Source organism: Mustela lutreola, chromosome 16, assembly GCF_030435805.1.
Source record: "Mustela lutreola isolate mMusLut2 chromosome 16, mMusLut2.pri, whole genome shotgun sequence".
NCBI classification, from domain to species: Eukaryota; Metazoa; Chordata; class Mammalia; order Carnivora; family Mustelidae; genus Mustela; species Mustela lutreola.
In genome coordinates, this window is record NC_081305.1 from 58,137,077 (window position 1) to 58,162,854 (window position 25,778).

The 25,778-nt window shown below is 52.4% G+C and overlaps 2 protein-coding genes across 3 annotated transcripts; one reads left to right on the forward strand and one right to left on the reverse strand.

Annotated features, from left to right (window-relative positions):
* The first annotated feature begins 55 nt into the window (after window positions 1-55).
* On the forward strand, window positions 56-15,013 carry FBXO46 (F-box protein 46). The gene is made up of 2 exons (XM_059151856.1): window positions 56-146; window positions 12,030-15,013. Exon 2 carries the CDS (start codon window positions 12,108-12,110, stop codon window positions 13,926-13,928), a length of 1,821 nt encoding a protein of 606 aa, XP_059007839.1. The 5' UTR covers window positions 56-146; window positions 12,030-12,107; the 3' UTR covers window positions 13,929-15,013.
* A 4,191-nt stretch (window positions 15,014-19,204) lies between these two features.
* Window positions 19,205-25,311, reverse strand: QPCTL (glutaminyl-peptide cyclotransferase like). 2 transcript variants are annotated; one of them, XM_059151857.1, is made up of 7 exons: window positions 25,040-25,303; window positions 24,405-24,548; window positions 23,357-23,638; window positions 21,795-21,947; window positions 21,606-21,705; window positions 20,989-21,105; window positions 19,205-19,973 (listed from the first exon to the last, which is right to left on the reverse strand). In XM_059151857.1, the coding sequence occupies exons 1-7, from the start codon at window positions 25,247-25,249 to the stop codon at window positions 19,828-19,830; spliced, it is 1,152 nt and encodes a 383-aa protein (XP_059007840.1). In that variant the 5' UTR covers window positions 25,250-25,303; the 3' UTR covers window positions 19,205-19,827. The 2 variants fall into 2 exon arrangements, with proteins under 2 accessions (XP_059007840.1, XP_059007841.1); XM_059151858.1 differs by lacking the exon at window positions 21,795-21,947 and having other exon boundaries at window positions 25,040-25,311.
* Between the last annotated feature and the right edge of the window lie 467 nt (window positions 25,312-25,778).

Here is a 25,778-nt window from a genome sequence, read left to right on the forward strand (position 1 = left end):
TCACGCTGCCTTCTGGGAGGTGTAGTCCGTGGCCGCTCGGACTCCAATTCCCAGCAGGCTTCGGGGCGGGAACCCGGAAGGGGAGGCTGGAGAGGAGCGAGTGGGGGAAACCCGCGTAGCCGAGAGAGCTGCGGCGCGGGGAGATGGTGAGAACCCCGAGTCGGGGCTGGGGGCTCTTGAAAGCTGGGGCAGGGGTTCGGGACCGGGTGGCGAGAAGGATGAGGCTGGGGCTAAAATAGGGGCTGGACGACGAGAGATCGCTTTGGGGAGGGGTTCGGGAGGAATGGGAGCCGGAGGGAGTAGTAGAAGAATGGGGGCTGGGGAGGGGTCTTGGAGGTGGAGAGTCGAGCTTTGGGATTGATTATAAGGGAACTCAGAGCTGGGGAAGGGAGTCCTGAGTTGGAGAACGGGCTAGGCGTCCCGGCAGAGGCCCTGAAGGGAGCAATTTCGGGGCGGGTAGCCTGGGGGATGCGGAAAGGAATGGGGGTCAGGGCTAGATGAATGAAGGGGTCTGTAGGCTCCGAAGGGGAGATCAGTTGTGGATGCAGTGGGTTAGGGCCTCCAGATCATATTGGGGGCAGGAGGGCAAGCTGAGGTGGTGGGAGAGAGAAATCAGTGGTAGAGTGGTGTGTTGGTTAGGCTGCTGTACTGAGGGTGGGGTGGTAGCGTGGCTTTAGGCGCCTGGGTGAGAAAGAGTTTGTGCCTAGACCAGCCAGACTCCTGAGAAACTGGACAGTCACAGAACTGTAGGATAAGATGGCCAGAAGGGGCCTTAGAGAGAACCTTTTGCACTCTCATTTCTCTAGTAGGATCTCGAAAAGTATAGTGCGTTCTCTGTGTTTTGGCAGTCCAGCGTTAAGATCAATTAATCTGTCTCTTTTTTGTGACCTGAGCAAGTTTCCCTTCTCTGAAACTTAGTGCCCTTATCTGTGTTGTGGGAACAGCTTGCCACTGAGAAGAGGGGAGGCTCCTGAACGTTGTTACCCTCCCTTGCAGTAAGTCAGTGGTAGGTCTTGGAGCTGTCGGTGGGAAGTTCCCCATCCCAGGAATGTGACTGGGTCACAGGTGCTAATGGATTCGCTTCTTATCAGTCCAACCCCAGAGGCAGTTTTCTCTCTCGAAAACCTGCTACTGATCTAGGCACACCCCAGCTAAGTAGCAGGCAGGGGCTCCCCACAGTGGATTACAGCTAACACTTACTCTTTGGGAAGTGCCTGGCCCTTTTCTTAACTCTGCCAGCATGTTAACTCATTTAATTCTGACAACACCCCTAAGGTGTAGGTGGGGTTATCTCTATTCTACCCAAAGGAAGCAGAGCCCCAGAGAATTTAAACAACTTTCCCAGGGTCATCCAGCATTAAGTGGTAGATTCAGGATTCCAACCTAGGCATAGCAGCCCAGAATCTGCTTTCACCACTGTGATTTTTGTCCCCGCTCCTTGTACTGAAATACAGTGTTACGAGAAGGGCAGGGACTCCAGAACAGAAGAAGCAGTCTTCAGTTGGAATTTTAGCCCTGCCATTGTCCTGTGACCTTGGGCAAGTCTTTGGGCCTCTCCTTTTCCATAAAATGGGCTCAGTAACCCCGGGAATGTTAGAGGGTTCAGGGAGGTAAGCACGTGAAGTTCTTGGAGTATGTGCTTAATACACACAAATTGTCATTTTTTTGAACAGAGTGGGAAACAGACTTGAGAGAGAACGCAGAAGACAGGGACCACCAGTGAGGGAGACATCAGCCAGGCTCCCTCCTTTTCCTTCTCCCGCAGTCTGCCCCCATATCTGCTTTTTCTTGTTTCCCACCCTCTACCCGTGGGGTTCCAAGTCCAAGGGTGACTCCCCAACGGGGTGCTCAGAAACTCAATCTGTCCCCATCCCCATCTCCATTCTGATCCCCAGCCAGATATAAATAATTCACTTGTCAATGCCCAGCCTGGCCCAACTCCAGGTATTTCAGTGAATAGGAAATATTTCTGACAACTGTGTATTTTCTCCCTCCAACCTTTTTGGTTATTCCAGCCTCCCTGGGCACTTGGGCAACTTTGTAATTCATCTTGAAACACTTTGGTTCATTTGTTGTGATGCTTCCTGAGTTTATCACAGAAATTCTCTGGCGGTGATAGGAAAGCTTATGGTTAAAAGCACTGGCCTCAGATAGGCTCAGGTTCTGATCCCTACTTCTGCTGCTGTGTGTCCTTGGCCAAGCTGTGTTCCCTCTCTGGCCCTGGAGTTCTCTTGTGCAAAATGGGGCTGCTTTCCAACCATGGGGCGGTTGTAAAGAGTTGATGAGGTAGCACTTGTAAAATGTGTAGTGCCTACAAAACTCTCAGTGTGTCTGAGGTCTTTTTATGATTTTTCTTTTCTTTTTTTTTTTAAAGATTTTATTTATTTATTTGACAGAGAGAGATCACAAGCAGGCAGAGAGGCAGGCAGAGAGAGAGAGAGAGGAGGAAGCAGGCTCCCTGCCGAGCAGAGAGCCCGATGCGGGACTCGATCCCAGGACCCTGAGATCATGACCTGAGCCAAAGGCAGCGGCCCAACCCACTGAGCCACCCAGGCGCCCTGATTTTTATTTTCTTAAGAAAAAACCCTGGAGCATGTGCTTTGGGACCAGAACTCCCATATTTGAATCCTGGCTCCGTTGCATGCTTGCTATGTGACTCTAGGCAAGTCATTTAACCCTCTGGACCTCAGTTTCCTCTTCTGGAAAAGGGGGGTGTATTCCTCGAGTGGTCTGCAATGTTGTTAGAGCGCCTGCTGTATGCAGACTGACACCCTGCCCTTGGGGAGCTCGTTGTCTTTGCAACGCAGGTGGCATCTGGACTCATTTTTCCATTTTTCGGGTTTGGGTTTTCTCTTTCTGATTGATTTGCAGCCCCTTATGCTAGCTTTGCCGGCTTCTCGTTGCATTATTAACTTCAGGGGTCTTTAACACTTTGTCTTCAGCACTCGGTGAATCATCTGAAAACCTCTTGGTTTGGGGGAGAGTTGGCCAGCCTCTCACTCATCCCTGTGCCTGTATGTCACAGCTGGGTCCCCTGAGGTCATGTGACATTCCCCCCCCCCCGCCCCCGTTCCTCTATTTGTCTGTCTTAGAAAATGCGTCCGCTTTCCAAGTCATTTTGCCTTTCCTTAAAACCTTTCATGTCTTTCCATCCTGTGCTTGTCCGAAGCTTACTCATACAACATGATATTTTTACCATTTCTAATGGGGGTATTTCTAGCAGCTCTGCCACTGCCATATGATTCCTAAAACCGCAAGTTTTCTGAAAGACTTGGCTTGTCACCTGCCCTGTGACGCCATCCTGACCCCTCAATTAAGATCAGAACCCCCACTTCCTTCCACTCCCAGTCCTCTTAACTTGCTACATTCGTTTCCCCATAACACTTGCCACCTTGGAACTCACTCTATTTTTACTGTCCCTGTCTCCAATTAGGATGTCGGCCCCGCAAAGGCGAGGATTTCTGTTTCCTTCTCTTCTCCACCCCCCCCCGGCACCCCCCCCCACCCCCGTGTGCCCGGAACAAGGGCCTGGCGCACAGTAGCTGCTCTGTAAATAACTGTTTAATAGTTGAGACCCAGTACGCAACAATAACAAAGGAATGACCATGCTCTGACTATCATGAGGGACCAGGGTCAGTTTCCTTCCAGAATATGAAGTGAAGAGGGACGAAGTCTTTGGTTTAGTCAATGATTTCCAGACTCCTAGGTACTGAGTCTCCCCTTCCCTTAATAAGCCCAGAGCCAGAATACTGAGCCTCTCCTTGGTACCTAGCTGACATTGAGCACTCTGCTGGGTTGATCTGTGATTCATCAGGCAGCCCGTGGGTGGGTACTGTTATGGTCTACATTTTATATTGGAGGAAACTGAGGCATCAAGGGTTAAGCACCCTACCTACAGATGGACCCCCCCAAAAGTGGGAAAACCGCGGTGTCTGCAGGCCCTGCCTGGATTCTGTCTGCATCCCGGATCTCTAGGTCTGAGGATTTGGATGATTCCTACTATAGGAGAGAGAGGTTGGAAGATTTGAGAGGAAGAGAGAGGGTGGCCAAAAATCCAAGGGAGGAATGAATCAAGATCGTGGACCAAGTGGGGATAGGAGTGGGGCTCAAGAGGGTGGGGGTTAGAAGGAGCAGGACCAGGAACAGAGCCCTGGTATCCTGCCATCGATTGCTGTGTGGCCATGACCACAGACCAGTGCATTCCCTGAGCACCTGTTCCATGCCCAGCCTGTGCTGGCTTGACCCTGACTGTGGGATGGAGGCAAGGGGAACCAGGCATCTACTTTTTATTCTCTATCTTCTTTCTTTGCTTTATTCTGCTATGGAGATTGTTTCCAACTTATTTTTATTTTTTTAAGATTTAAAAAAAAGCCACCTAGGGGGTGGCTCCGTGGGTTAAAACCCCTGCCTTCATCTCGGGTCATGATCCCTGGGTCCTGGGATCGAGCCCCACATTGGGCTCTCTGCTCAGCAGGGAGACTGCTTTCTCCTCTTTGTCTGCCTGCCTCTCTGCCTACTTGTGATCTCTCTCTCTCTCTCTCTCTCAAATAAATCTTTAAAAAAGATTTTATTTATTTATTTGACAGAGAGAGATCACAAGCAGGCAGAGATTTTATTTATTTATTTGAGAGAGAGAGAGAGCATGCGAGAATGGGGGAGGGGCAGAAGGAGAGAGAGAATCCCAAGCAGACTCGATCTCAGGACCCTGAGATCCCGAGCCAAAATCAAGAGTCAGAAACTCAGCCAGCTAAGCCACCCAGGCGCCCCTTGGTTCTACCTTCTTAGGGTGATGCTTAACTTGTTCATTGTTAGCCTCTCTTTTTTCTTTATGCATTTGTGGAAACAGGTTCTCCCTAGACCTACTGCAGGCTGTGCTCCCAGGCTCTCCCTTTACCTGCATCTGGGGATTTTTTTTTTTTAAGATTTTATTTACTTATTTGACAGACAGAGATCACAAGTAGGCAGAGAGAGAAGGGGAAGCAAGCTCCCTGCTGAGCAGAGAGCCCGATGTGGGGCTTGATCCCAGGACCCCAGGATTATGACCTGAGCTGAAGGCAGAGGCTTGATCCACTGAGCCACCCAGGCACCCCTGGGGATTCCTTTTGCCGGTCTTCTGGGCTAGACTATTCTCTTTGATCTGATAGCTCCCTTTCTCTTCACTCACCGCTCCATTCTGGTGAAGTGGATCCTCCAGTAGCTTCCTGAGAAGGATTCCCGGATATGTATTCTTGTTTTCACAAACTCGAGCCTCTCATGGAAAGGTTTTAAGCAGAGGAGATGTGGTCTGATTTATGTTTGGAGCCATCTCTCCGGCTACCATGGAAAGGATGCAGCCAGGAGAGCTGAACTAGGCCAGTGAGCCAAGTGTGGAGGCTGGAGCAGCTGTGCCTTTGAGGAGAGGTCCCAGCCTTCTAGAAACCCATAGCGTGGAGGGGAGGCACTCACCCAGGTCATTGTCATTCAGCAGTAAGGAGGCCTCAGGAGAAAGAGATCCCTAATAGCTTGTGAGGACCCTGGACCAGCTCCTGGAGGAGGCACCAACCTGCCTCGGTCCTGGGAGCAGGATTTCCATCCTTGAACTTGGCTGGAACCAGCCAACTTTTCCCAAGAGGTCCCCAGTAGCACATGTAAAGTCAGGCAGTGTGGTGGTATTAGGATTCTGTTCAAACAAACACATGTTGCATATCTCGGATGGGCTAGGACAGTCATTCTCAGATGTGCATGCAAATCCGCCAGAAAGCTGTGGAAGTGTCTGTTCGGCAAGAGAGACCACATTCCTTACACACTCCCAGGGCCTCCTGCCTGGTGCTGCTCTAAAAGCTGGGGATCCCGCAGGGAAATGAAATAGGAAAAATCAAACAAACAAAAAATGGTCTTGGGAGAGGAAAGTGACAAGAAACTTTATCAACAAAGTTTCTAGTGTATTAGATAGGGCTATGTGCTAAGGAAAAAAAATAAATCGGGAAGAGAAAGGCAAGCATCTGTGGCTGTCTAGGGGCGCTGGCCTGCCTGTGTTTGAGGACCGAGTAAGATGATCCGCACAAAAGTGCCACTCAGGGACTACTGCTTCAGGATCTCCTGCTGCAAAGCCGGGTCTGAGGGCACTCACTTCGCCATTCCAGTGCCTCCACATCCTTGAAATGAGCTTAAGAATAGTGAGATGATGTGACAGTTCAATGAGTTAATATTCGCAAAACGCTTTGAGCAAAGCCTGGTTCCCAGGCGTGATGCTTGGGTGAGCACAGTCTGTGATCAGTTTCTCTATTAAGATATTCATGCGGGTCATGATGGTTTATTTGGATGTCTGCCCCCTTTCTCCTCCTGGTGAGCTCAGTGTCATCTCTGTGTGCCTGGTGACCAGGTCTGGGCCAGGAGGCAAGAGGACCTTCCAGTGTTAGATAAGGGGTATAAACTGGATTCTCGAATGGTTGGGGGCAGCCCACCGAGTGTCAAGCCTGTGGTTCAGTTCCTTACTGTTCAACCTACCTCTTAGGGAGAGATACATTGCAGTTTCCCATCCACAGTTGTGGATTTGCCAAAGTCTTGGCCATTCTGTGTTTTTTTTTTTGCTCTACATATTTTGAGGTCATCTTGTTAGCACATGTTGAGAATTTTTGTATATAATTGGTCAGTTTGTTTCATTAGCATCTTTGTGCCTACTAATACCTTTTGCTTTTGTCAGCTGTCACCTTTTTTTTTTTTTAAGATTTTATTTTGAGGGATGCCTGGGTGGCTCAGTCACTAAGTATCTGCCTTTGGCTCAGTTAGAATCCGAGGGTCCTGGGATCGAGTCCCATGTCAGGCCCCTTGCCCAGCGGGGAGCCTGCTTCTCCCTCTGCCTGCTGCTCCCCCTCCTTGCGTGCGTTCTCTCTCTGACAAAAAAAAATAAATAAAAACTTAAAGAAAAAAGATTTTACTTTGAGTCATCTGCATGCTCAATGTGGGGCTCGAACCCACAACCCGAGGTCATGCTCTACCAACTGAAACAGCCAAGTGCTCCCCCCATTGTATTTTTTTTTTTTTTTTTAATGATAATTGCCTCTCTTCTCTTCTGTCTCTTGCTACATATTTGTCTGGTCTTTTTACATTTAAAAAAAATTTTCAGTCCCTCTGGGTCGTGATGTTTTACAATAAATGCATCTTCACATAGCATTCCCTGAAAGGTGACCTAGTGGAGGGATTAGTGTATGAGAAGTTAGAAAATTCTGCCCTGGTGACCTAAGACCCAGACAGAAACTGGGTGTGAAACAGTTTACCCTGCTAGGCCTCATAAAGTTTAGGACTTGTTGCTCCAGGGGAGGGAGCTTTGATGCCTCCATTCAGTCCCATGCTGGGCGGGGCTGCTGGGGACACCATGATGACCCTGATTGTTCTGGCCCTTCTAGGTCCACTGTCCCGTTGAGGAGACAGATCAGAGTGGGCAGGCCTGGGACTTGGAAACCCAGAGGTCCTTCTCTGGGCAGGTGGTAGGTTTCCAGAAAGGGAGCTCGGGCAAGCCCTCTCTAATGTTAAAGTTATGTTCGAGCAAAGACACAAATGAAATAAGGAACTGAGCCATGTGGAGATCTGAAGGGAAAGCTTTCCAGTTAGTGGGAACAGCAAATGCAAAGACCACAAAAGGAAAGAGGTTGGTTGGTGACTCTAGATGAATAAAAAGCCGGGAGGCCAATGGAGAAGCCCAGAGATGGAGTCTGACCTAGGCTGTGGGGGGATCAGCTTTTTGGAGGATGGAACAGCTAAGGTAGGGCGCCAGGCAGTGTTTAGCAAAGCAACAACAGAGCACAGCAGTCCCGAATCAGATTCCTTGGATTCACATCTCTGCTCCAACTCACACCCATTCTCTGTGGGCAGCCTGTCCTGCTTCAGTTCCTTTGTCCCTACAATGGAGAGGATAATAGCTTCTGCTGAGGATTGGACAGGGCCTAAGTACTCTAACTACTCTCTGTGCCAGATCTGGTGCCCATCTGGGCCCGCAGAGGGTGTGGAGGAGTGGCCGAGGGCGGAGACTGGACCTGCTGGGTACCTGGGCTTTTTCCCAAAGGCACTGGGGAGTCATGGTAGGTTTTGAACAGGGTAGGGAGAGGGTCAGGTTTGTGTTTTAAGAAGACCTTTCTGGCTGTGACCTGCAGGATGGTTAGAAGCAGGCAAGGTTGGGGTGGGGTGGTGGGGAGACAGGTGATGCCTGCCGTGGAGCCCCCTTTGGATGTCTCTAGAATCTGCCTGGCATTGAAAGGATCTAGACAGCGCTGTTCAGTAGAAATACAAAGCAAGCCATATGTGTAATTTAAAATCTTACAGTAGCCACATTTTTTTTTAAAGATTTTATTTATTTGACAGAGAGAGAAAGATCACAAGTAGGCAGAGATTCAGGCTTTTAAGTATTTTATTTAACTAAATTGTATCCCCAGTATTATCATTTTAACAGGTAATTAATATTTTTAAAGCATTGTCGGGGTATTTGATATTCTTTTCTTGTACTAAGTCTGAGTCGGATTTGGGGCTCATGGTTGGAAAAGGCTGAAGGTGCATTTGGCCACACAGCTTGAGCATTGAATGCCAAGCCCAGACGCTGAACTCAGTGCGGAGGGAGTCAACGCGGGTTCTGCCATTTGTTTTTCAAGGATGAAGTGATTCCGCTGTCCATCCCCCCACGCAGGGAATCTTGGTCTTCAGGGTTCCAAACGCTTATCTTTCTGCTTGTTTCCTTCCGCCCTCAAAAGAGTCTCAATCCCGGAGCTGCCTGGCCCTTTAAATCTCAACTGTCAATCAGGGCTCCTGTTTAGAGGGAACGTCGTTTAATAAACCTCTTGATACCTCGGCCTCGTCCGGGCCTTGTTCCTCCGTTTTAGCTAGGAGTTGGGAATTGTTTCACGCTCTCTTACACGCCACTGTTTCCACACCCCTTTCACCTCTCGCCTACTCCTCCCTCTTTCGAAGTTAGGCCCCTTCGCCAAGGCATTCCTTATATGGGCATGGCCCCGAACGGTAACCGCTCATTGGCTGGGGGCGTCACGCGCGGGTCTGTCAACAAAGGGGCGGAGGAAAACTCGTCGCGCGCGCCTGCCGGCGCGAAGTGTGGAGGGAAGGAGTGAGGGGGCGGAACCTCTTCTCTCGAGCGCATGCGTGTATGCTGCCACCCTCTCCCGCCGCTGGGGGGGCGGGGCTCACCGGTGAGGCTACTTTGGGGGCGTGTCTAGGTTTCGGGGGTCGTCTGAGTAGGTTGGCGGTTGGGGGCAATTACAAAATCGGGGGCTCCCTTTGCAGTTAAGCGGTATTTGGGGGCTTGAAGTATTTGCGTGGGTGTCGGGGATACTTGGGGTTCCCTTGAGCTTAGAGGGAGACTTGGGGCTTGGGTTTGGGTTCTTTTGTAATCTGGAAGTTTCTGTTGTAGGGGTCTCCTTTGCGGTTGGGGATGTTTGGTGGTTATGTGATTTGGGGAGCTCATGGGCAGACATAAAAGCAAACTAAAGAATCCAGGAGTGTCAAGTCTGGAGCCAGAGTGCCTGGGCTTTCGCCTTTATCTAGTTCTTCCTACCTGTCAGACTTGTGATTTGGGGTTAAACATTTCTGTGTCTCAAATCTGGACACTGGGACTAAGATACTACCTGCTTCAAGGAGACTGGGGAGGATTAGCAGGGATCTTTAGTACAGTACCTAATCAGCGATGCAGTAATTCTGCACATTGCCATTAAAGAGGATTCTCTAGGAGTATTGGGGGGGGCTTTTTGGGCTTCGATAAGTATATGGTTTGGAATTAGTCTTATATACTAAGAAGCTTTTACGTTTTGTGAGTTATGTGGGGGTTTTTTGTTTTGTGTTTTGTGTTTTGTTTTTTTGGAGGGGGGCTTCTCTTAGGAAATACGTGTGGAGATTTAGAAAGTGAAGAGGAGTTAGGATTTCAGGAAACTGGTCTTTTGGGGCATGTGTAAGGTTGGGAGATTGCATTGTATGTTGGAGTTCTTGATAGACTTGGGATTTGGGAGGCGTTCCTTGAGATTGGGGCCTTCTGTTGGAGGGGATATTTATAGGTTTGGAAGTTTAAGTTAGGATTTGAACGGTCTAGGTATTTCAAGGATGGTATTTATCTTCTGGAGATAGGGTAGGAACTAATTGGAGGATTTCAGGTGGTAGCCAAGTTGTAGAGAGATAGTAACTACAGAAAACGGCTTTTGCTGTTTTTATGTCTATTCCTGGGCATTTAGATGTGTTGGTGGATGGTAAACTTAGCCATCAATAGGTGGGATCAGTATGTACTGCAGGGGTAAACAGACTTTTACTATAAAGGGCCAGATAATGAGTATTTTAGGTTTTGCAAGGCCATACATCCTCTGTTGCAACTATTCTGCCATTGTAGTGTGAAAGCAGCTGTAAGTAGATGAGCACGTTTCAGTAAAACTTTATTGGCAAAGACAAGCAGTGGGCCATAGTTTGCTGACCGCTGATCTATGGCCGTGTGGAAGATTTGAGGTTTGGAGGGTATTTTTGTTTGAAGATGCCTGGATGGAGGGAGATAGTCCCAGGAAATGATCCAGAGGGAGGAGTATGCTACCTGTTAGTCCTGCAGTGGAAAGCGGTCATGTCATACGCATTAGCAAAATTGCCTCCAGATTAGGTCACGCACAGTCGTTACAAAATAAAATGATCATTGTTAAGAGAGCCCTGTATTGAAGAGTCCTGAAACTTGGTTTCAGGCCTGGTTTTATGATAAGTAACCCTTACCCACTCGATCTGCCTGCGGGCAACTTGAAGAGGAAACTAGACGAGAACAGGCCTTCTTATCCCACAGGTCTGTGCCAGTGCTACGGGAATTCATTACCTACACAGTCTTGTGCAAGTGGGTGCAATTCTCAGGGAGTCCCGGGACTCAAACAAAGTGAAGAGCCGATTTCTTTTTCCTTTTTTCAAGATTTTATTTATTTATTTATTTTAGAGAGCACAAGACAGAACGCATGAGCGGGGGAGTGGAGCAGAGGGAAAGGGACAAGCAGACTCCGTACTGAGTGCAGAGCCTGATGCAGGGCTCGATCTCACGACCCTGAGATCACAACCTGAGCCGAAACCAAGAGTAGGATGCTCAATCGTCTGAGCCACCTAGGCACCCCAAAAGCCGGTTTCTTAAGGGCCTGGCTGGCTCTGACCTCAAATTTTCTTCCCCTGCCCAGCCTACCTCATTCCTTCCTCCGTGGGCTCAAGTAGCCATAGCCGTGGGCAGGGCTAGGAATTCTTGTCTTTTCAGGAACAGGCTACTGGGTGAGCAAATGGAAGGAGGATGAACTGTCATTTGGTACTTTCACTTAAGTTCAGGGTTATGGCCGCAGAAAGCCCCTGGATCGTAAGTGAAGGCATTTAGACCATGGAGTATGACCTGCAGGGTTGGAACAAGCTGCCAGCTTCAGTTACATTCTGGGTGTTTTATTTATTTATTTAAAGATTTTATTTATTTAGAAAGAGAGAGAGAGCACAGACTCAAGCCAGCAGGGGAGAAACAGATGGGGAGGGAGACAACCTCAGGCAGACTCCATGCTGGGTGAGGGGCCTGCCATGGGGCTCTATCTCTTGACCCTGAGATCATGACCTGAGCCAAAACCAAGAGTCGGACCCTCAACCCACTGTGCCACCCAGGCACTGCTGTTCTAAGTGTTTAAAAACCAGCCCTTGGGCGCCTGGGTGGCTCAGTGGTTTAAGCTGCTGCCTTCGGCTCAGGTCATGATCTCAGGGTCCTGGGATCGAGTCCCGCATCGGGCTCTCTGCTCTGCAGGGAGCCTGCTTCCTCCTCTCTCTCTGCCTGCCTCTCTGCCTACTTGTGATCTCTCTCTGTCAAATAAATAAATAAATAAAAATCTTTAAAAAAAAAAAAAAAACCAGCCCTTGTTCCCTCTGCCCTCCACTTGCTTACCTGTGTGGTGGGTCAGCAGTAGAGTTCTTAGTGGGCTCATTTGGTCTGTCCCCTCAGAAGCTGAGGTTGGGGCGGTAGGAGGAGGGCAGGCTCTTCCCCCCCAGCTCCCCAACCTCCTCTTCCCTGTCTCCAGGTGGCCTGCGGAGCCTCCCCTGACCATCCAGGGCCTGAAATGCGGTGAACGCCTGCCTGTCTGCTACCGCTCCCCAGGATGGACCGCGGCGGCCTCCTGCCCTTCCAGCTGTGGTGCCCCCGACCCTTTGGCACCTACTCACAGAACCAGCCACGGGCACCTACCGCAGCCCTCAAGCCGTCAGCCTGCCCAGAGCCTGGCAGCGGGGCTGAGCCAGACCACGGACCTGCCCACTCCGAGAACACCCCGCCCGCCTTGGCCACCGAGGCCCCTGCCTCCCAGCCAGCCCCTCTCCTCTCAGCAGCAGCTGCTGGCGATGAGGGGCGAGTCCTGCTGGACACATGGTATGTCATCAAGCCCGGGAATACAAAGGAGAAGGTGGCCTTCTTTGTGGCCCACCAATGTGGTGGGGGCAGCCGGGCCAGCTCCATGAAGGTCAAGGGGCACTGGGGCAGTGACAGCTCCAAGGCCAAGCGGAGGAGGCGCTGTCTTGAGCCTACAAAGGCTCCCCCGGACCCAGGGGGCCCAGAGGCGCCCCCTGCCGCTGAGGGGGCCCCAGCCTCAGCTGGCGAAGATGTAGACCTGCTCTCTGTGGCAGAGATGGTGGCACTGGTGGAACAGCGGGCCGCCCTGGCTTTGCAGAGCTACCCGCGTCCGGGCACCCCGGCGCCTGTGGTCTTCGTGTCAGCGGAGCAGGGTGGGCCTGCCAAGGGGCTGGGGTCCGAACGGCGCTCCGGTGGCGGGGACTGCAGCCGGGTAGCAGAGGCGGTGGCCCACTTCGAGGCTCAGCGGGACAGCCCTCCAGCCAAAGGCCTCCGCAAAGAGGAGAGGCCCGGGCCGGGCCCTGGGGAGGTACGCATCGCCTTCCGTATCTCCAACGGCCGAGAGCCCCGCACCCCTGATGGCAGCTTGTCCAATGGGAGCGGGGGCCGGCCAGGTTGTGCCTACCCGGGCAGCCCAGGCCCTGGGGCCAGGGCCAAGGACAAGATCACCTGTGACCTGTACCAGCTCATCAGCCCCTCCCGGGATGCCCTCCCCAGCAACGTGGAGTTCCTCCTGGCTCGGGCAGATGAGGCCAGCGAGGGGGAGATGCCCGTCCCTGCCAGGCCTGAGGACACTCCACCGGCCCCGCCTCCGCCCCCTGCCCGGGACTGCGGAGCCTCTGGCTTCCACGTGGATGTGGTGGTGACGGGGGTGGTGGATGAGTGCATCTTCTTTGGCAAGGACGGCACCAAGAATGTGAAAGAGGAGACGGTGTGCCTGACGGTCAGCCCTGAGGAGCCGCCCCCACCCGGCCAGCTCTTCTTCCTCCAGTCCCGCAGTCCAGACGGGCCACCCGAGCCCCCCACGGCTGACTCCCCGGCCACTGCGCCGGGCCCCGACGATGCCGAGGGGACCGCGGACACGTCCCTGTGCCGCCTGTACCGGCACGTGTCCCATGACTTCCTGGAGATCCGCTTCAAGATCCAGCGGCTGCTGGAGCCGCGACAGTACATGCTGCTGCTGCCCGAGCACGTGCTGGTGAAGATCTTCAGCTTCCTGCCCACGCGGGCCCTGGCGGCCCTCAAGTGCACCTGCCACCACTTCAAGGGCATCATCGAGGCGTTTGGCGTGCGGGCCACAGACTCGCGCTGGAGCCGCGACCCACTCTATCGTGATGACCCTTGCAAGCAGTGCCGCAAGAGATACGAGAAGGGGGACGTGTCACTCTGCCGCTGGCACCCCAAGCCCTACCACCACGACCTGCCTTACGGACGTTCCTACTGGATGTGCTGCCGCCGAGCTGACCGTGAGACGCCTGGCTGCCGCCTGGGTCTGCATGATAACAACTGGGTGCTGCCCTGCAACGGGCCGGGCAGCGGCGGCGGGGGCCGGCCTGGCCGCGAGGAAGGGAGGTGAAGCCGGGGGAGGGGGGGGGAGAGCCCACCATGCCCGCCCCTCCCCCTCCCCCCCCCCCCCCAGGAACCAAGGGCCAGGTCCAGGTCACCAGCCCGTTCCCCCAGTCCAGGCAGCGTTGATCCCCCTCCGGAACTGAGATGGGGTTCAGGGGGATGATTGAGAAAGCACTCTGATCCACTGACCCCTGTTGGTTTTCTACTTTTCAGACCCAGGGCCGCAGACCCTCGAGTAGGGTGTTTTTTTTATCAGCATCTCAGCAACTTCTCCATTCAGCCCCCAACCCTCTCCCTGCCCTCTACATCCCAGGGACCCACCAGCAGGGAGCAGAAGGCAGCTAATTTTGGTACTCTGCAAGGGTTCCCCCATTCTGGCCCCCTTCCGCCCCCTCCTACCCCCCCCCAAGCTCCCTGCCCACCCCAGTTCTTTGTTTCTGGAGCTGTGTTCTGAGAGGCTGCAGGGTGCAAGGTTGTTATCGCCTCTGACCTGCCACACCAGGACTCATCTCCTCTTTAGGAACTGGGGGCCAGTGGGATCGCAGATCCGAGGTGACACTTTTCTTGGCAGCCTGCCATTTCTAGATGTTTTCCCCCACTAAGACAATAAAAATCACTGTTTTCTCCTTAACCTAAAGCTACTGGTTTCTTCACTTCCCCTGAAGGGGAGGAGAACGATGACAACAAAAAGTAGAAGTATAAAGATTCCCCTCCTCCTATCACTGAAACTGTTGCCATCACTTCTCTCCCCCTCCCCCGCTCCAAAAAGCTGTGAAGCCCTTTGCCTCGCTCTTGACAGCGTGGGGGGCCGGTGGGCAGGGACTGTGGCTTTGAATTTCTGGATTGTTTTTCCTTCCACTCTGGGTATTCGTTCAGGCATTGGGGTCTCTGCAGCCCTGGCCATATGTGTTTCTTTAGAATCCTTTGGTCGATGGAGACCTTGGTTTTTCACACAGTTTGGGCTGGGGTATTCTCGTTTGTCCTGTTGGGGTTTTTTTGTTTTTTTCATCCTTGTGGTTCTGGAAGCTTCTGGTGTGTGGCATTTGACCAGTTTTGAATTGGTCCTTTCTATAAAATCAATATTTATAAGGCTGGGCCCAGACTGGTTTGTGTGTTGTTCAGGGAGGGGGTTGGGGCGAGAAGGGAGCCACAGAGCACTGCATGGTGAGCCAGACAAGATTGGGAGAAGGATCCTTCGCCAAGTCCCTTAGCTTGAGATTATTTTTGACTCTTCATCTGTGTCATTTTGGATTCAAAAATCTCAAAATAGTAGTAGCTTAAACAAGATAGTTTTCATTTCTTTAGAAATCCCAAGTGGGCAGATAATGGTGGCCTTGAAGTCCTCGGGAATCCAGGCTGCTTCTGGCTCCCCGTCCTTTGGCCGTGGACCTGCTAGAATTTTGACCATCACCAGTTTGCAGGAAGAGAAGGCTCCTGCCTCCCATAAGTATTATACTCTACTTACATGTACATCTCACTGGTCCGAGCTTCAGCCGTATCGAACGGCTGCCAGGGAGCCTGGGACATGTGGTTTTACAGCTGAGTACATTATGCCTAACAAAAAAATCTTACTAAAGATCTCTATAATTAAAGCCTCAAAACAGTCAGTTACTAAATAAAAAAGGGGAATTAAGTCATTTTTAAAAATTCTAGTATGAAGGAATAGGGAAGAATGAATGGTGAGAGGTTATTAACAGTTTCTTTGTTTTAAAGACTTATTTATTTGAGAGAGAGGGAGCGCGAGTGTGCACATACTGGGGAGGGGCAGAGGGAGAGAGAATCCCAAGCAGGCGCCACTCTCAGCATGGAGCTGGAGACCGGGCTCAGTCCCATGACCCGAGCCAAAATCAAGAGTGGGACACTTAACCCACCAAGCCACCCAAGTACTCCCAACAGCCTCTGACGTTCTTATCAGGGAATAAAAATGACCAGAGAGACTAAGAACTATCATGGTAGTTACTTTAATACTTGGAATTTAGAATTGGAGAGACCTGGGTTTGGGTCTCATCCTGGCTTTGTGGGATTTCCATTTTCTCTGGAGGGATGGGCCAGATTACTTGGATTCTCCGGCTGAAAAAAGGTAGTAAAAAAAAATAAGAAGAAGAAGAAGAAAAGCATCCAACTAGCCAATATTCTACAGTTAAAGGATGTACCACACCAAAAATTTCAGGGGAAGAGATATGGGACCCTGAAGCCACTTTTGGTCTGGGTATTTGCTTGTGTCAACAAACGTGGGTTTCTATGCAGCGGTCTTATGGGGATAAGCAGGCGGAAGGCGGGGCCAAGGTGGGGAATTTAATAGGAAATGGGACCCCACCAAGCTACAAGCTCAGGTACAGAGGACAGCCCAGAAGACTGCAGAAAAGGGGGACACAAGACCAAAGGAGATAAGAAAGTGGACCCTGAGACTGTGCAGATACAGGCTGGCCCTTGGCTCGGGTGTGTGGCGTCATCCTTGTGTTCAGGGTACTTCTGAGCCGAACTGTCTGACAGAAACAAACATAAATCCTCCAGTGTAAGGAATGGTCATCTAGAATCCCCACAAATGATTTTTCAGGCCATGAGCAGCCCACAGTCAAGTCACTCAACATGCATGGAAATAAAGCACCACAAGCAAGAACCAGCGGAGACAACAGAGCAAAAGCAGATTCGCAAGGTCTTTGATCGGTGAACCCGCCAGTCACAGATTAGAATATGGGTTTTCCCCTACTTTCCAAAAGCTCAAATTATAGCACTTGGCTTTCATAAAAGACCTACCGTAGTACAGTAATGGCTTTTTTCAGAGAAGTGAAGATCTTTTTTGGATCTCTTTCTGTTAGTGAGAACAGGTACTAAGGTAGGCTGTGTGGGGGCTTTTTTTTTTTTTATTTTAAAGATTTTATTTATTTACTTGACAGAGATCCCAAGTAGGCAGAGAGGCAGGCAGAGGGAAAGAGGAGGAAGCAGGCTCCCTGCTGAGCAGAGAGCCCGATGTGGTCCTCGATCCCAGGACCCCAGGACCATGACCTGAGCCGAAGGCAGAGGTTTTAACCCACTGAGCCACCCAGGTGCCCCTTGTTTTTCTTTTTAGGTTTATTTGTCAGAGCAGAAGCAGAGGGAGAAGCAGGCTCCCCGCTGAGCAAGGAGCATGATGCAGGACTCGATCTCAGGACCCCGGGATCATGACCTGAGCTGAAGGCAGACATTTAACCGACTGAGCCACCCAGGCATCCCCTAAGGTCTTTTGTGGAAGTGCAGCGGCGTGACAAGCTTGGAAAGCGGGGATACTCTGCACTTAACTGCTTACGAAAGTTTCCACAGGATCGCTCTGCTTTCTGCGAGCAGGGCAAACATGTAAAAGAGCTTGGAAATCTCTGCAGGCCACCCAGAACTAAATAATGGCCTAGCAGATGGGAAAGGGGAAAAGCCCCAGATACAAGAACCCAAAGTAAAAACTCAGAGGCTGAGCTCAACAGCAAATCAGACACAAGTGAAAAATACGATTGAACTAAAGCTAGGTCCAAAAAGGAGCACAGAGGCAGAAACAAATAAAAAAGAAAATAGAGAGGAATGTTATGGAAGATAGAGTGAGAATGTCTATAACACACATTCAGTTGGCCTAGAATCGGAAGAGACAGTGATGCGAAGATGATATTTTAAGACAGGATGGTCACGAATTCCAGACTGATGAATGACACTGATAAGACCAGTGCATCGTAAGTGAATGCATTTTGAAGAAAAGTGCCTAGACACATGATCTGCAGCCACTGATTTCTCTGAAGATGTTTCAAGTAAAAATGGGAATCCTGACAGTCCCGCCAAGAACATGGATTTGTGGGATGTTGGTACTCAAGAGTGCTCAGGCATTGTGCTCCTCAGATAAACCTAGGGACCCTGTCAGAGTGCAAAGTCTGGGGGACCGACAGGAACTAGGGAAAACATCATGCCAAACCGCAGCAGCCCCATCTGTGAAATGGGCTACCGATCCCTGCCCCGGATTCCAGGGGAAAGTGCGCATCAGGCCCCCTTGCCTGGTGTGCGGTCCGCAACCGCACATGGAGAGCCCGGGGCGTTAACAGCGTGTGGCTCCCTGTCTCTGATAGAGGTGATGGTCTCCCCTACTTCTGGGGTGGCTGTGAGATGAAGAGACGGGGTACTCTTACATGGCTGGCACTGTGCCTGCCACACGAAGAATGAATAAAGGAGCTGTTCCTGTGGTTGGGGAGCCTTGCCGCCCGCCCTGGCTGTTGATGTCCGTCAATTTCCAGTTCTAAACTCAGGACTCATGTCACCTCCACCTCTTAAGAGATCTCTCCCTCTCCCTCACTCGCACCCCCCCCCCCACCCTGGTCTGGCTTGCAGTGAGTAGAGCCCCAGGGGGAGCTCCTCTTCACCAACCATCTGTGGGCGCGGCACAGGTCATCTCTGGGAGTCTGAGGTTAGGAGTTGCAATTGTGGGTGAGCAGGTGGGCTCTGTCAACAACCGGGTCATGATCCTGAGCCCTTGCAGCCTCCTTTGCAAAAGGAGAACCAGAAACTGGACCGACCTCAGGACTTGGGCGGAGACCACCTGACCTGATAAGTGCTCACCGCGCCTGGCACACGGGAGGGGCTCGGTACAGGTCAACTACTATGGCAAGCCATGAACAAGGACTGGTCTACAGATCCTCGCTCATTTGAGACCCTCAGCTGTGAGTTTTCTCGAGGCTTCGAGCTGCCTTGGAAGGCCCGTGCTCAACTTAGTGCTAAGTAACCCTCCATCCTGGCCTGGCCTCCCCACTGCCTGCCAGGGCTCCATCTGAGTCACAAAACTGGCAGGCACAGAGCCCCACAGGATGACCCCCTCTCTAGGCACCCTCCGGTTTATGGTTTTCTTTTGAGTAGCTTTGCTAAGCCACTGGGAAGACCCCACACTGTATCCTTAAGGACAGCAGGTCCCCAACTTCTCTGATCGGGAGACTCCCTCAGTGGCTTATTGCAGAGTCCCAGCCCCTCCCTGGAGTTCTGATTCAGGAGGTCTGGGGTGGAACCTGGGAGTATGGATTTTTTAGTAAGCACCCCCGTTGAGTCTGAACCTTAGCTGGGTTGGGAAGTACTTCCTCAACCCACAAGTGAAAAGGAAAGGATGGTTTGGTAGAACTCATTGGCAGTGAATCCGTCTTACTAATTCCTCCCATGAATACACTCGAACTGTCAAAACCTAGCATTTCCCAAAGTGTCTTCTGAGGTACCCTAGTTCTAGGTGCTTCCCCATAAAGGGCTCCCATGGTGAAATACTTTGGGGAGACAACACTGCACTCCCTCTTAATCTTGAAAATTCACATTGTGCAATGAAGAAACTCATTTAATGTCTCATCCTGTGTCTTCGATCCCCTTTTTCATGCAACACCTTGTAATGCTAATTCTGTAGAATATGTTTCACAGAAACACTGGTCTGTTGCCCTTGGGTCTGGCCGACTCGAGTTCCCAAATATTGGCTTCCACCTCCTCTGTTCCTGCGTCCAAGCACATCCCCTGTGGACCCCCACACGGCAGTCCATGGACATAAAAACACAAGCCGCAGAGAATTCATTTGGCGGGGTGCTGTGACCGGTCCAGATGCCAGCCCAAGGTATGCCGACCATGAAAATGAGAAGAGCCTTTGGCCCCTGCTAACCTTCTGACCGACTGCTTCTTCCAGGATGGGGTCTAAGCCCTTATTCCTTTGGCTGCCACCCCCACAGTGGTCTTGACTCCTCCATGTCTTTAAAGAATGGTGGCTTGAGACAGAGGAAAGAGGGTCTTCAAATCATAGCACAAGTAGAACCCATGCCAAAGAAAAGGATAAGCCAGCATACTGCGGGGCAGCCTGGCCTGAGGTCCATTGGTTCCACGTGTCCTTGGCACGTCCTGGCTGGGCTCCTCTCCTCCAGCGTCAGCCACGGAGGCTAGAGCCCCAGATACTCAGCCAGGAACACGGCGAGGATGCGGCTGAGGTTGTGCACTGTGGGGGGGTGCAGGTTGGCCTCAGAGTCATGGGGTGTGTGCCACACGTCGGGGAAGGGCATGGAGATGAGGTGGAGCACTGGGACCCCTGGCAGGAGAGAGGGGAGGCTTGGTCAGGCCAACCCAGGAGCCTAGCCCCAGGCCCAGGGAAACTTGCCTCACCGCACCCCCCCAGAAGATAGCCTGTCCTGGCACTTGAAGAACCCTGAAGGATGATTTTAAGCATGTGAGGGCAACATGTTCATTTAAAAATATATACATATCCAGTACATGTATTGTTCTTACACGCCAACTAGAGAACTCAAAACATACGGGGTTATGCAAAGACCAGAAGAAGGGAAAGATGTTTTTGACCTCAGATTGCCAGGTATTTTATTAGGCTCCTTTTCTCTTTATGAATAGCTCCCCTCCCCTTTTTTTTAAGACTTTATTTGACAGAGAGAGTGAGAGCATAAGCAGGAGGGGCAGCAGGCAGAGGGAGCAGCAGACTCCCCACTGAACAGGGAGCCTGAGGCGGGGCTCGATCCCAGGACCCCGGGATCATGACCTGAGCCAAAGGCAGATGCTTAACCCACTGAGCCACCCAGGTGCCCCAGTCTGTCCTATTCTAAAACCCATGTTCTGAACCCCTCTACCAGATGTCTTCCGCCCTGGCTGTGCGGCAGAATCATCTGGGAGTTTTGTAAAACTAACGCAGAGACCCTAGATTGTGGGTCAGTGAAATGAAAAACGCCTAAAACGCAACTGGACATTTTTGGAAGCTCCTCCGTGATTCTGTGGGGCTCCCGCAGGGCCTTGAAAGACAAGTACTGGAATCTGTGCTCACTGAGGCACCGCCAGCAGTAGCTAACATTCTCTGAATGCTTACTGTGGGCCAGGCACTGTGCAAGTTAATGTCTGTACATGTATGATGAGCTCATTCGGTGCCCTCAACAAGTCTGAGATAGGGTCTCTTAGTGCCCCATTCTACAGATGAGAAAGTCAAGGCACAAAGATGTTCAGCAACTTGCCACCGGTCCCCGATCCTGGGATGGGGCCAAATCCAGGTCCCACCTGTCCCTCCCTTAGACACTGCCCCCTACCCCCACCCCCACATCAAGTACCTCGACGGAGGAAGGGGATGTGGTCATCTTCTACGGAGCCAGGGGGCTCCCCCGGCTGGAAATACATCACTTCCTGGGGATGAGACTGTAGCAGGTTTAGGCGGTGCAGTCGCTTCTCTGGTAGCAGTGGGGGTTAGAAAGCAAGGGTCAGCCCCTCAGGGTCAAAGGGTCCCCAGTTCACAGATCAGGGCAGTGCAGGGCACTGATCACGCCCACAGGGATACAGTTCACTATCCCTTACCATGGGCTCACTGTGTTCCTGGTCTCCTCTATTCCCTCCGAGCCTAGAAGGTAGATCTCCCTACTTTCGCTATCATCATGCCCATTTTATAGATAGGAAATGGAGGCTCAAAGAGATGAAGCCACTGGCCCAGGTTCACACAACTGGGAAGAGGCACAGCCAGAATTCAAAGCCAAGGCTACTGGACCCCAAGGCCTGTGTGGAATCACCACACTTGATTGCCACGGGATCTTTGTGTGTTTCTGCCCTAGTGCCTTAGAGAGACAGCAGGGAGGTAGAGGGCGGCTGGATGACCCCTCAGAGAACAGGTACCCGCCCCACCCAGGCTGTTCCTCCAGCATCCAGGCCGGTGCCCGCCCCCTACCTTCATGCTTACCAATGCTCCGCAGGCGATGGAACCAGCGAGCTGTGTGAGGGAAATGACTGTAGAAGTTCGGATTAGGGGCGCCCAGGAGATCGAGAAGCATGAAGAGCTCCTAGGAAGAGAGAGGCCGGGTGGGATATCACCAACCTTGTGTCGCCCTCTCCCGCCCTCACCAGAACCCAGTGGGGGCCCTGGTCTTACGATAGCCTGGATCCTGGTGGGGCCTGGGCTGTGGGGGGCAGACTCCATGAGCTGGGCCAGGTGCCGGGAGCCATAGAGGGAGTCCTGGGGCCCCCACTCCTTCAGGGCCTCTTCACCGTCCAAGAAGAGCAGCTGCAGAGTCACCGGGGCCTCCTGTGGGAGCCGGGGGTCAGGGCCAGCTGGGCTCCAGCCCTCAGGCTCGACCTGTCCATGTTTCCTGCCTGCCTGCATCACTGAATAGGGCAAACTAGGTCTCCTCACTTGTAGAGCGTGGGGGCCAGAAGTGCAGAACCTGAGCCAGACCACCTGGGTTCAAATCCTGGCTCCACCCCTTCGTAGCCGAGCAGTAACTTAGAGGTAAGTTACTAACTTCTCAAGGCATCAGATGACAAAATGGGATTAATAACAATTCTAATCATACAGTAGGGTGCAAATCCAGGTCCTGGAACAGCGCCTGGCATATAGTAACTAAGAAGGGGCGGCTCTGATTATTATTCTCTAGGCTCCTTTAACAGAAGAGACAGACCCACAGACGAATCATTATGCAGTGAAATGCACTTGGGTCGAATGCTTCCAAGCACTCTGGGGTTCCAAAAGAGCACGGGAAGGGAGTGGGGGATAACCTGGCCCGGGGAGCACTTTGGGTCTGCTGGGAAGGGAAGTTTGCACGGAGGTGAGTGGGAGCTGGCCTGGCAAAACGGGGCAGAGGGGAGAGTGTTTCCAGGCAAGAAGCAATAAGGCCAAGGGTTGGCACCAGAGCCAGGGAGCTTTGTGAAGAGGCCTGAGGGAGTCTAAACCACGGAAGGGGTCTGAGCAGGGGAGAAGCAGGAAGACATTTGTGCTTTTTTTTTTTTTTTAATTTCATTTCATTTTTTAAATTTCATTTTTTTTCTTTCTTTCTTTCTTTTTTTTTTTTCTTTCTTTCATTTGCAAATCCTACACATTTCTCTTGACATAATTTACTGCCAGGGAATCTTCTGGACTCAGAGAATACAGCAGAAGACAAGAGCTGCCAAATCCTGGCCTATAGGGATTTTGAACTAGCTGGGCAGACGGAAAAACACATCCATATTAAACACCATAAAGACTTGGGATAGTGATGGGGGCTCTCTTGGGGTGGCTGGGAAACCATCTTGGAGGTGGTGACATAGGAGTGGACACTTGAATGGAAGGTGGGAGCCAGCCAGGAAGATGTCTGTAAAAAGCACATTCTAGCCAGGCCAAACAGTAGGTATAAAAGCTCTCAGATGGGAGTGAGCCCTATAAGTCCGAGGAATGGGGAGGAAGTGAGTGGGTAGCTAGAGTGGGGTTAGGAGGGACACGGGAGGGAGAGGAGACTCCTGGGCCCCTCTAAGAACTCTGGCTTATGTCTGCAATAGGGTGGGATCCATGGGAGGGTTCTGGGGAGAGAAGAAACGGGATCTGACACTCAGGGGAAGGAAAGATCCCTGTGACTGCGAGTATGGAATGGAGATAGAAAGACAAGTCCAGGCAGGGAGGGTTGGAGGCTTGGACTGGGGTCGAGGCAACCCCAGTCTCCCACCCTTCTCCCCACTCCTCACCTGCTCCTTGGCTCTACTCAGCTCCCTGTCGAGGGCCTGGGCCAGCTCCAGCAGCAGGGCGCAAGGCACAGCCGAATCCGTGGCCCCCACAAAGGGAGTCGACCCAGATGGGAAGAGCTTGGAGTCGTAATGGCAGGCAAGGGTGAGGTGACGGGCAGCCCCCGGGTCCAGTGTGGCCACCACGTTGCCAAAGTCCAGCGGCCCCAGGGGTGTCGAGGCTGTGAAGGGGTCCAGTTCCACATGCCAGCCTGCGGTCAGGGTCCGCAGAGTAGCCTCCAGGAACTAGCGGCAGGAGAGAGGTGGGAGGGTGGGTAGGGACTGGGGAGGAGGTTGGAAGAAGGGCCATGTGACCTGAGCCATGCAGAGCACTTGGGCTGACTCCTAATCCCCACTTTGGGTTAAGTCATTGCCTTGACACGCTTTTGCTGAGGGCCTACGGAGTGCCAGGTGTGTCATGACCTTGCCTCTCCACGCCAAAGCTAATCCCAGCTCACTCGTCCATAGCACTCACTGTGTGCCAAGCCCTGTTCTAGAAACCCTGTAGGAATAGGGACTGTTGATGGCTCCATTTCATAGCTGAGGAAACTGAGGCACAGAGAGGTTAAGAAACTAGTCCAACGTCACACTCCAAGTGGTTGAGGTGGGATCTGAACTCTAGGGATAAGTCTTCAAATGACTAGATGCTTTCTGGGAGTGTGCCAGCCCCAGAGTCAATCTGAAATTTGGGTTGAAACCCTCGGTATAACATTTACTAGCTCTTGATTTGGCCAAAATGCCTAACTGCTCCGGTCCTCAGTTTCCATCTTCGTAGTGAGGATTACATGGGTGATCACTTCATAGAGCTGTTGCCTGGCACGCAGTAAGCTTCTGCAGGGACTACAGAGGGCAATACTGCCTAGTGGTTACCAACGTGGGACTCTAGATTCAGGTTCGCTCCAGTCAGAGTCCCAACTCTGCGTCTTAGCTGCTTGGAGGATCTTGGGAAGAATGCCTGTTTCCTATTCCCTGGCAGGCTGCAGGGCCAGGGGTTGGAGGTGGGGGCCCTTACCTTTCTGACTTGGAGATTGCCTGGGCTGCCCGGGGTCCGCACAACCAGCAGGGGGCGCAGATAAGTGTTCCAGAGACGGTCTGGGTCCAGTTGCCCCACTACCCTCCGCAGCCGAGCTTCGGGGAGGCTTCCGATCAGCCGGCCCTTAGGAGTGGATGGGAGAGGGAAGAGCCGAGCGTAAGAGCAACCTCCCTTCCGACCCCAACCCGGACGCCATCGCCCCTAAGAAACCCCGGTTCTTCCTCCGAATTCGAGACTCCAGCATCGGATATTTCCAGGATAAATGCTAGACTCCGGAAAAGTCCCTGTGAGCCTCTGAGGTCCAGCCCACCCCAATCCTGACGCAGAAATCAAGGCCGAGTGAGAGGAAGGACTCTTCCAAATAGCTGACTTTCAGATTAGAACCCAGAACTCCTAAGTCTTACTACTCCAGACCCTTCCTCTTCGGGAGAACCACCCATTGCAGAATAAGCCCTAAGCCTCAGTTCTTTCGCAGCGGGCATGCGCTCTAACGATGGAGACCACAGCACCTGCGGCTGGAGCCATCCGATACGGCCACGTCAACCTGAGACCGCAGGGAAGGGGAGGCGGGGAACGAGTGTTCCCGCGGTGCCCCTGTCCCTGCCCAGCCTCACCCGCAGCTCCCGGCCCCGCGGCAGCTCCTCAGTCTGGCGGAGCCAGCCGCTCCAGATGGTGTAGAACGCCGAGGCCACGGCCAGGGACAGCAGAAGCAGGGGCAAGAAATGCGCCCGAGGGAGCAGGCGGCGCTTGGGCGGTGAGGGTGGCTCCAAGAGGCCACGTTCCCCGAGCCGCAGCCGGGACCGCCCGCGGCCCCCGGAAGGCATGGCAGCTTCGCCCAGAAACCGGTCCCTGACGGCGGAGAGTTTAGGCCCAGCCAAATCCCACCCCATGGAATCACCGGGCCAATGAACAAGAAGAGCGGCTACACCAGCCCACCCTCCCTCGGTCAGTGAAGCCAATGGGGACTGTTGTTCGGAGAACACGCCTCCTTGTCTCCCTGGGGCTTTGGGGGTTGGTTCCCCTGAGAGTTGCACAACCCCAAAAGGGAGCGCGAAAGGGGTAGGCTCCGCCTCAGCGGAGGAAAGGAAGCCAATGAGAAATGTTTGATCGTGGAAAACTTTGGACCCAGGCGCAGGTCCACGCCCCTCCCGTACGAAGGCAAAGGATTGGTTACTCGGAGTCGGGAAGATCAATAGACACGTAATAGAACGGACCCTGAAGGAAAAGGGGCGGTGTCCGTCCCTGAAGCGAGGAGCCGATTGGCTTCGCGGAGGCCGCGCCCCCAAAGGCAGGGCCGGCGGGCATTTGGAAAGAGGTGTCCTTTCCCTCCTTCAACCTGTGCCGTTCTACAAC